This window comes from Aricia agestis, chromosome 8, assembly GCF_905147365.1.
Source record: "Aricia agestis chromosome 8, ilAriAges1.1, whole genome shotgun sequence".
Taxonomy (NCBI): domain Eukaryota; kingdom Metazoa; phylum Arthropoda; class Insecta; order Lepidoptera; family Lycaenidae; genus Aricia; species Aricia agestis.
This window is the reverse complement of record NC_056413.1, coordinates 5,391,462-5,402,242: the sequence shown is the minus strand read 5'-3', so window position 1 is coordinate 5,402,242 and position 10,781 is coordinate 5,391,462. Positions and strand designations below refer to the sequence as shown.

Sequence of the window (10,781 nt, the reverse complement as noted above, 5' to 3'; positions counted from 1 at the left end):
ATTTTGTATTACTGCCTATTATTATTTATAAACTTTAGTTTTAATGTAAGTATTTTATTTATGCGTATATTAATCATGCGGCCTTATTTAATCATATTTAAATGAAAAAGTATTAACCGAAAAATGAAATTTATTAAGACTGTTCTGTACATAGAAATAATATATTTATGAAACTAGTTCTGGGTTTTTGATTTCTTGTAGCTCTGAAAAGTACATTTTAGCATTAGTAGCTTACTTAGTAATAGTTTTTTAGTTAGGTTTGACTCCTATGCAAAAGAATTGTGGTTCAAATTACGAGGTGAGTTATTTCCCTGTAGCAAACCACACTTAGATGAAACTGGTGATAGGCGAAACAGTTACTTTTCTATGAGAAATGCCCTGATGCCATGAACGTCTGTACAATAATTTGAAAAAGTAACTTTCGAAGTTTCGATGCTATTGATATTTGATACTTTGACATTGAACTCTATGCAAGGTATACACAAAAATTATTCGGAGTTTGTTTTGTTATAACCTGTATATGTTTATTAGTAAGGGTCTAAGGAGACTTGTGCTAATTCATGTTTAATGCCTCCATTCTATGATATCTTTAAAAATGCTCGTATTACCTCAGCAGCCATGGCTTGTAGTATCTGCGCCATGGCTGGCCCGGTCTCCGCCACCATCTTGCGGAAGTGGCCCTGTCTGTTCTGCAGCAGCAAGTGTGGGTGATCATATTCCATGAGATGTCCACCGTCCAATACCAGGATCTTGAAAAAGAAACCGGTAAAAAAATTTAGCTCTCAAACGACATTTCCTGGATGAAGATCTGAGATTTCGGTCGTCTTGTAGTTATGTTTTATAAAACCGCTTAGTTGTTTTGCTTGAGTCTGCCACGGATTTAAAAATTTCCTGACCCTGATCTAAAATCAATGACATGTCCACCTGAGTGCAATCAGGTCAAAAAACATTATCTATAGAAGTGAATACTGATTAAGTTAATAAAAGGCGCAGAGTCAATGACGGTGTTGAGTCTATGGGCGGAGATTGCTATGTGAATTAGCGCGGCGGTCTGCGCATCAACGTTCGCTGTTGCTTCATCCAGCAGCAGTAACTAAACGGCTGATACAGCAGGAATGAATAAAAGTCGCACCTTATCAGAGTCATTGACGGTGTTAAGCCTATGGGCGACAGTCAGCACGGTGCAGGCTGGAAATGCTGTCGGATGGCTGTCTGAATCAACGCGTCGGTCTGCGCGTCGACGTTTGCTGTCGCTCCATCCAGCAGCAGGAACTAAACGGCTGATACAGCAGGAATGAATAAAAGTCGCACCTTATCAGAGTCATTGACGGTGTTAAGCCTATGGGCGACAGTCAGCACGGTGCAGGCTCGGAAATGCTGTCGGCTGGCTGTCTGAATCAACGCGTCGGTCTGCGCGTCGACGTTTGTTGTCGCTTCATCCAGCAGCAGGAACTAAACGTCTGATACAGCAGGAATGAATAAAAGTCGCACCTTATCAGAGTCAATGACGGTGTTAAGCCTATGGGCGACAGTCAGCACGGTGCAGGCTCGGAAATGCTGTCGGATGGCTGTCTGAATCAACGCGTCGGTCTGCGCGTCGACGTTCGCTGTCGCTTCATCCAGCAGCAGTATTCGCGCGTTGTTAACGATGGCCCGCGCTAAACACACCAGCTGCCGCTCGCCCACGCTGAAGTTGGAACCGCAATCCGATACTTTCTTGTATAATGCGTCTAAAAGTTCACCTTTTTTGTGTAAACTGTATTAGCGAGGTATAGTGTGTGGTGACTGGTGAACTGTATAGGTGCAGGGTGTTAGGCTGCGTTTCCACTGAAGCGAAGCGGAGCGGAGCGGAGCTTAGCGGTGCCGAATTGACCAATCACCATGCTCGAAATCTTCGCTGTCATTCCGCTGGAATAGCACGATTGGTCAATTCGGGCACCGCTAAGCTCCGCTCCGCTTCAGTGGAAACGCAGCCTTAGTGTCGTTGGAAGTGTTGGATAGCCACTTTATCACATTAATATGTTAAGGGCCTGTTTCCCCACGTCCTGATAAGTGCCGGATATTCTATCCACAACTTAACTTGATAGATATAGTATGGAGAATCTGTCAAATAGGTTGTGGATAGCCTATCCGGCACTTTATCAGGAGGTGGTGAAACAGGCCCTAAGAGTTGGGACGCTGCATCATGCATGTGATATGATATTTATATTACAGCGCAGCGTCTAGAATTTGAAGCCTGCTACTGTTCAGTATTAGTCGGTGGTAAAACATGACAAATGCCGGTCATTCGTTCATTCGAAAAAGTAACTTGGTTTTTCAATAGTCATAGTAAAGGAGTCGCTACGACGACATACAGACGGACTGACAGACAGAGATGACGAATCCATAAGGGTTCCGTTTTTGGCCATTTGGCTACGGAACCCTTAAAAATAGTCGTCTAAATGTTTAGGTAATAACATAACACCTGTTAGATTTAGCTCATCCAAGAGCTCAACTTTCTCCAGAGCATTTAATAATACGTCATCAGAATACTGGTCGAAAGGATCCAAGTTTTTTCTCATTGTTCCGCTGAATAGAACTGGTTCCTGCAAACATTTAAGAAGTTTTATACCTATTTTAAAAATAAATACATATTTTGACTAGACATATTATGTATTATGATATTGCAGACTATAGAGTTCTACTAGCTGTCCCGGCAAACGTTTCTTTGCCATATAAAGTATTTCGCCCATATTATTTTATTGAAGTGACTAAATAAGTATGTCACCATGGCAACGTCCATCGCTATCCCGTCGCACAAACAATGGTCGCCGTCAGTCTCAAGTTGTAATAATTTACTATTATTTATTCCACAAATGCATGCATCAATATAAAAAGTACCCAGTAGCCGATTCTCAGACCCACTGAATATGCATAAGTATAAAATTTGGTTAAAATCAGTAAAGCCGTTTCGGAGGAGTACGCGGCCATTGTGACACGAGAATTTTTTATATAAGATTAAGAAGATATTCAGTGCACTACTGAATTTTCAAAAAACATGATGCCAGCTTAAGGTTTGATAACATTTTTAATTAGTCAGTAGTAGTGGTTTTATTCAGATTTTCGGATTACTTGAGGTATAATAGATATCTTCTGTCTCAGATCTTCCAGACGTATTGTGGCAATGTCTACACCGTCTATCAAGATGGCACCCTCTAGGTACGCCAAGCGAAACAGCGCTTGTATTATTGACGATTTACCAGCACCCGTTCTTCCTACAATGCCGATCTGGAATTTAAAAAAATATATAAAAATAATTATTATTATTGGCAGAATAAGGTTTTGGTCAAACACACGCGTCTACGCGACTACTCCCGCTGTGCTGACGCGAACGTCCCGCGTTGCGGACGCTCCCGCTTCGCAGTCGCTTTTGGTTGCGTGGGTTTGACCGTAGTTTAATACTTATCGACATCTATAACATCATTTCGCCTATTTCTTTATGTGAACTTCTACTTTAATGACAGTACAAAATTTATTTCGTACCTTTTCTTGTGGTAGAATATCCAAATTAAGTTTGTGAAGAACCTCGTTTCCATCCGGAGTGTATTTCAGACTAAGGTTTTCGAAACTAATGGCGCCCTCTGATGGCCAGTTTTCTGGAGCTTTTGTTTGCGATTTCTGAAAGTTATTTCGGATTTCTCGTAAAGTTACATAGGGCAGTGGTCAGTGTTAATTGAAGCATTTAAACATTTTAATGTATGTCTTGAACTGCCTTTTCTTCTTGCTGATGACTTTACGGGATTATCAGTTATGACTCAAGAGTTGTAATTTGGTAAAAGTATTTTGTATTTTTAAATGGGATACGACAGTACTTATATTTGTCTAGCTTTCCTCATCGGCTATTTACTCACAGTCGTAAGCGCGGTCTCTCGTGGTATTTGTGTGTACTCTAGCACACGTTCCACGCTGGTCATCTGGTTTTCCATTTCGGCGGACTGTCGCATGCCCCATTGGAACACGCCAGTTAAAGAGATAGATTGAGTTATTACCAGCCCCGCGCAGCTACCTTCAAAATCTGAAACGTGAAGATAGTAAGATCATGTTCCGATATGCAAATCAAATATGGCTAAAATACTGGTCTCTCTAGCTAAAATCGTGAGAACAGGCATTTTATCAGAGATCAGGAATTGACCTATGTTCTTACCAGTCTTCATAATGTAACTGAACGTTACACAGAAAATAAAGAGAAGGCAAACAACGTCCAAAAAGTATCCGAACGATCTACTTGTCGTAATGAACAGATACCACGCTGCACTGTGCAAATCCTGATGCCGGTCAAATTCTTTCACCAGGAGGATTTCTGCTTCAAACGACCTTATTGTTGGCAAGCCAAGTAATGTCGCGTTCACATGACCAAATACTGGACTCTTTGCTGTTGATAAAATGCACAATGATGCTAGTTTAGATAGGTAACTTTAAAAGATTTTATTTCTGGATCGAAACAACGCTCATACTTATTCCCTCCAAACGTTTAATAGCACTTGAAGTTCTGATATATACCAGGCGAAAGGCATAAAATATCAACAACGTAGCTGCTATCGGTACCAAAAATATTACTTCCGTTATCAATATTACCAAAATCACGCCCATTAAATTTAAAATTATCTGAAATTAAATTTGCGTTAGTAAAAAAGTAATGGGCCAAATTCTGGTGACCGAGATCCACTGGGTACAAGTCGTCCTTGCTCCAGTTGTATTTGAATTCCGAGCAGTTTAAGCAGGTTAACCATAAGTCGCGAAAAGAAAATACAGCGCTGTAAGAGTAGAAACATCAGCATTTACCTGAACACAGTCCAGCATAGCCTGAGGCAAGTATTCATCGACGGAGCCCATATCTTTGCTAAAGCGGTTCAGGATCCGTCCCGAGGGATTGCTGTGGAAGAAACTCATTGGTGCATTTGAAACGCAGTCGAACATGTTATCGTGCAATCTGTGAACAACAAATCTATCTCAGGATAGGTACGTCTTTAGTCTTGACTCTCGGCTTCATTGAAATGTTCCGGAATTATGGTTCTAAAGTCTTAAATATAAGGGTAGACTAAATTGGTCTGTTGCGTAGCAGTGCCTCGACTTTGCAGCTAAGGAGCTACGTCTCTGTGCTCTAAATATCGTAAACGCTTCATAGAGTCTGAAACTTCTAAATATAATTTTGCATTCTCAGATAGTAACTGTGACAACTGCATAAGTGTAGGTAACGGGAATGTATTCTTACTTTATCGAAGACTTCATGCAGAGCGAGAAGAAGAATATAGCTCTTATCAAAGCGACGATGACCGTTGCAATAGTTAATATACCAAATATTAGGGCGAAATAATCCCGACTTAGTCCGTATTGTGACCAAAGAATGTAGTCCATCGTGGCATCGCCTGTTAGGTGGTCTTCGGCGATACTCCTGAAAGAAGTATTTTAGTCTAGTTTACATTTTATTTGCACGGAAAAGGAAGCTTTGTCGTAAGTCCCCAATACTCTGCAATATTACTCCTCGCATAAGCAGCTCTACATCACCGATCATCAATAAATAGTTCAGGATTGCTACTCTTCTGCAACATTTTTGATAAATTCGGAAGCCACCAAGTATACGTTACCTTTCATGTAAATAATATCGATTACCCGCATGTCAACGAAGAGTTACCAAATGAGTAAATAAAGATATTTTATCACATACCAACGACTGATCCAATAATCACTAGCACTCGCGAAGAACTGCGCTAAAAGAAACATGAACACCACAAAAAGCACATAGCAGCAAGGCGAGTCCGCTAAAAAGTACTTCTTGTATACAGATCCGTCCACCCTTCCTTCAGTTTGAGCTTCGCCTATCTTTTTTTGGTCCTTTAACAGAAATTGTTAAATAGAAGTAGGTAAGTATCGCAAGCTTTGAACATTCACAGCTCTTCTACATCTAAGGAAATTTTATTATTTTACTCTTTGTTATATTACATGTTCTTTATCATTAACATTAACATCAACTGATCAAACAGCAAAGTGCTCTTTGGTATTTCCTATTACTATTTAACCGTCTTCTTGGATATCCGTAGTGGATGCATTTTTTTGTTGCTTAATGCTTTTTATTATCTACTTAATTCTTACTTTGATGTCAAACATCATGGACCATCGCGACCAAACCGAAGTAGTAGGGGCTAATGTGATTTTACTCAAACTGCCTGCTAGTTTCTCTGTTCGTGGTTCTTGAGGGTGGTATTGAATCGTTTGAATGATGGCCAGTTCTTTGCTCTGCATTTAAAAATTTAGCAGTCTCAGTAAAATTTTATAGGGAATATTACTTTTTTAATTGATGTTTCTTTATATAATACTTATTCTTAGATACTGTTTTATGCTTACGTCTAATTCATCAAGCTTGCCCTGTGCAAGGATATTTCCATTGTTGAATATTAGAATTTGATCCACTGACTTGATAAATTGGAGTTGATGTGTTACAAGCACAACAGTCTTGTCGTTTAAATATCTGTTAACAGTTTTTAATTTAAGTTTATTTATTTGGTTATATAAACATCTTATTTATGACTTGATTGAAGATCTCTAAACCTCAGGCTAAACTACTAGTTTCCTCAACTTGAGCTTAAGAGAAAGCTAACGAATTTATGGGACTTATACAATCAAATACTATATAAGTATAAAAATATAAAATGATGGTTACTTTTTAATGCAGTTTTCAAATATGTGCCTTGCAACATGCGTATCGACTGCAGATAGTGGGTCGTCCAATAAATATATGTCAGCCTGAAATATAGAGATGGCATAATTATTAAACTTTTCTCAGTATTTAATATACAGTAGTCTTTAAATGCTCTTTAAAACTTAGTTTAAAGTTTTAAACTGCCTCATTTTCAGTCCTCTCATATTAACTTACATCCTTGTAAACAGCTCTTGCTAGATTTATTCTGGCTCTCTGACCACCACTAAGGGATACTCCTCGCTCCCCCATAATAGTTTTGTCTCCATGCGGGAACATGGATATGTCTCTCTCGAGTGCGCACACCTTGCAAACTTCCATGTATCTCGCTTTGTCGAATGGCTTGCCGAATAATATGTTTTGACGTACAGATCCTGTAATATGAAGTTGCTTTAAGGCAAAAAAGAATACGAAATGTCAAAGGTCCTCTAGAAATTTTCAGAAAGTATTAAAAAGGCAGGTGCAGGGTGCTGTCTTATTTTCTTTTATGATATTATGAAAACAGCATCAACATAGCTAAACAAAAGTTACCGACAAAAAGCCAAGGATCTTGACTGGCGTAGCTGACGTTTCCCAAAACTTCCACACTCCCCTTTAAGCATGGCAATTCTTTGAGCATCATGTGCAACAATGTAGACTTTCCTGATCCGACAGCTCCAATGACAATCGTAAGGGATTTTTGATAAATCTGCGTAAATTTAAACAACAAACACTTGAAGCTAGATTCTATTAGGTAGTATTTTAGAAGAAGTTTAAATTCCAACAAGTGTTTTTAATTACTCGTAATTTGTACCTATTAAAGCCGTATAGGTACTGTATACAGTGTATAGGTTTTAAGAATATATTCTTACATTCAATGTTACATTCGCTACATCATCCTTTGACGATGATTTCAACCACCGACTGCTTGCATTTTGCAGCTTTATTGCGATGTCCTTTTGATCGGTTTCTAAAAACATTATCAGCTACATCATTATAGTGCTCGCATTGAAAACTTGTCTTGTTACGTGATTTGTAGATCGGTAAAATTTAAGATTTTTAGAAGTCTCCCAAAAAATACAGGAACAGCTCTCTACCTTCTTCTTTCAGTTTGTATTTTGAAGTGCTTGCTTTTTGAGTGTGTCCCAATTTTGGATTTTCTAAAATAAATATAAGAATTGAATTACGGTCGATGCAGGATTGTGACACTAGTTGTAGCCACAGTCGCAAAGCAAAAAACACTTGTTTCTTACCTGAAATGGTTACTCGTTTTTTCGGCCGTTTTGGTTTGGATTTCATGTGGGTTATCGTCGAATCCTTACGGTAAGGTAGGAGACACTCCTCGCTGATTAGAAAATCTCTGATTCTCTGAACAGCTACGTCTAACTCTGCAATCTGAAGTAACACCTAAACGTTAAAAAAAGGAATAGGCACGTAGATGATATTTGAACCAATGATCCAGGCATGGTTGGGTCTACGATTCGTAGAAACATCTTTAGCAATTTGTGTATGGCACGTGTTCTAATATTTATTATTCACATGACGATAACAATAAGTAATAATTCTACGACTATTGTTTTGTGTATTTCCGAAGTATTTTGCATGGCCAACAATATAGCTAATATTGTTGCAAGTATAATCACCAAGAATAGGAACTCAATTTGACATTACCATTGACCAAAAATTTCTTTGCCAATTTCTGGTATATCTACCTAATTCTGGTAACTTTAAAAAGATATATATAATGTTATAGTATAAACATTACTTTGAGCCTTTTGTAAGTTAAGAGCAACAAACCTGTCCAACAGCTTGCGGGAAATACAACGTCATAGTTTGTTTGATGATGTTGTAGAAGCAAGTGAGGAAGAATACACTTTCAACAGTAATTCTCTGAACGTACATAACGTATAAAAGAACAGTGATGAATATGCTAAACCGAGACGTAAACATTATGAACGACATCACTATCCCACGGATGTATGAAGTCAGCTTGATGTAGCGAATTTCCTCCCTAAAATAAAAAGAGAAGATGAAAACAAGCCAACTTATTTTAAATAGATTGCAGCAGTCGCCATAATATGGACCGCCCCATTTATTTCTCCAGAAACCTCTCTTGCCAACTGCTGTCTGTGACTTACCGTCTCACAGAGTCAATAACTTTTCGAAACGGCTGCTCCCATGTATACATCTTGATGACCTCTATGCCCATTATTATTTCCTCCATCAACCGAACCCTTTCGTCTGATTTCTGCGCTGTTTTCCTTCTAAAATACGCAGTCTTAAAACCCAGATAAGCTAAAATATTGTCAAAACCCATCAAAAGTATTCCATTTTTGTTAAAATCCAATACCTATCTTAGTTTGATAAATAAAGGATCTACTTACTTTGGAAAGGCATAACGATTAAAATCATACAAACTCCATATACTGCTGGCATTCCTAGCTCCCTATAAATGTAAAACGTGACTATCTGAAAAAATACTTACAATTTAGAGGATTGAATATTGGTGGCATCTCTGATCTCATCAAGTAAAATAATACGCACCAGGGTTTCAATAGGCCCTATCCAGAGATAATGTATAAATAATGGACCCGTATCGAAACGGTTAACGTCATTTGCCAAGAGATTTACTACCGATCCACCTCGGGTTTCCGACATTGCTCGAAGATTCACTCTTAGTGTCTGAAAATTACACAAATTAGTTTCTTTCCTGAGTTACTTTTTAACATCTTGGTTTTCTCGTCATATCATGGAGCTGTCCGTACCTTCCTATAAATAAGACTGCATATTCCCACACGCATCTTCATGCCTATATGCATCGCACCCATCATGAAAGGATGTTGAACCATCACATTGACCATGCTGCAGAATACCACTCCTAGGGAGAAGAAAACGGCTTCCCACCACGATATGGGGCTAGAGTGCTGCGTTTCATCGTAATATTTATAAAGCCGATTTAGATATGAATGGGAAACCCTAGAAAAGGATTTCAATAAATTAAACCGTTTCATTCAAGGCAGTAAATTGATTGTATGTCCAGTGACCTCCTAATAAATACATACGTCCGATTAAAAAGTTCTTGTGTCGGGCTGTAGTAGCGGAGTAAAAGACCCAAAAATAGTGGTTGCTGCAAACTAAAATGTAAAAATGAAGCTTAGGCTTTCAATAAGGTATGTAACTCTAATACTTATAAGTTACTATCCGCAGACTGTTTTTAATACAGAGACTTAAAGGTAGTACCGAATAATGAATTCCATAGCAGCCAAAATTAGTCCATAAAGCAAGAGCTCAGCCCCGAAAACTTTACACAGCACTTTTCTTAAACTTGGTATCTTGTTTATAATCTGAGAACTACTTTCGACTTCTTCTTTCCATGCATTTTCCAATGCATCGCCTGTGATGTGACAATATTATTGTAATAGGTGATCAATTAAATCATTTTCTGTATCTCTTCTCTCAAATCTGTATCGAATTTCTTACCTAGAACGTCAGATCTATGCTCTGGTAGGGGAGCATAAAGATCTTCTTCTTTGATATCTCGACTGTATCCCATTATAAAAGTTTCCAGCGTCCATCTGCAGAAATTGGTTGCAAAATAGTTGCAAGTAATAATAGTTATAATCAGAGGATAAAAATAAGGCAATCACTGGTTCCAAGTCACGTAAATATACTTCAGAAAATTTGATAACTGCTAACTGATGTAATATTTGTGACACAAGAGTACTTGAGAGCAAGACTTATTATAAAACAAGCAACGCAATCTACATTTCTCAATCAAGAGGTAAACTTATTAAAAGCAGCATGACTGTATCACTGCGACGAATAAAATGAATATTTCTTTCCTAACATTCTGTACATACCCAAACGTTAGTGCCGAAAAAAGGTTTGCTTTGAACCTTGGGTTCATTTTTCTGCGTTGCTTGGGATCTGTATCCATGTTGTTTAAATCAACAGACGCTCTTATTTTTTACCTGATCCTACTCTATAGGGCTACGATTATTGGACGTTCAAATTTTTTCATAAATATGAACAGGTAGGAAGCGTTTTCGAAGATCAAATCTTTGAACTG

The 10,781-nt window shown here is 38.3% G+C and overlaps 1 protein-coding gene across 1 annotated transcript; it reads right to left on the bottom strand.

Annotated features, from left to right (window-relative positions):
* Nucleotides 1–137: 137 nt before the first annotated feature.
* On the bottom strand, nt 138–10,684 carry LOC121729571 (probable multidrug resistance-associated protein lethal(2)03659). Its single transcript, XM_042118126.1, has 29 exons — nt 10,573–10,684; nt 10,193–10,287; nt 9,953–10,106; nt 9,775–9,846; nt 9,478–9,688; nt 9,257–9,394; nt 9,097–9,181; nt 8,851–9,007; nt 8,510–8,723; nt 7,966–8,107; nt 7,810–7,872; nt 7,585–7,682; nt 7,265–7,421; nt 6,911–7,107; nt 6,698–6,780; nt 6,382–6,505; nt 6,130–6,273; nt 5,705–5,871; nt 5,252–5,431; nt 4,822–4,969; nt 4,494–4,644; nt 4,184–4,411; nt 3,891–4,054; nt 3,523–3,657; nt 3,112–3,267; nt 2,465–2,585; nt 1,492–1,730; nt 609–749; nt 138–203 (listed from the first exon to the last, which is right to left on the bottom strand). Exons 1-29 carry the CDS (start codon nt 10,647–10,649, stop codon nt 174–176), a joined length of 4,071 nt encoding a protein of 1,356 aa, XP_041974060.1. The 5' UTR covers nt 10,650–10,684; the 3' UTR covers nt 138–173.
* Between the last annotated feature and the right edge of the window lie 97 nt (nt 10,685–10,781).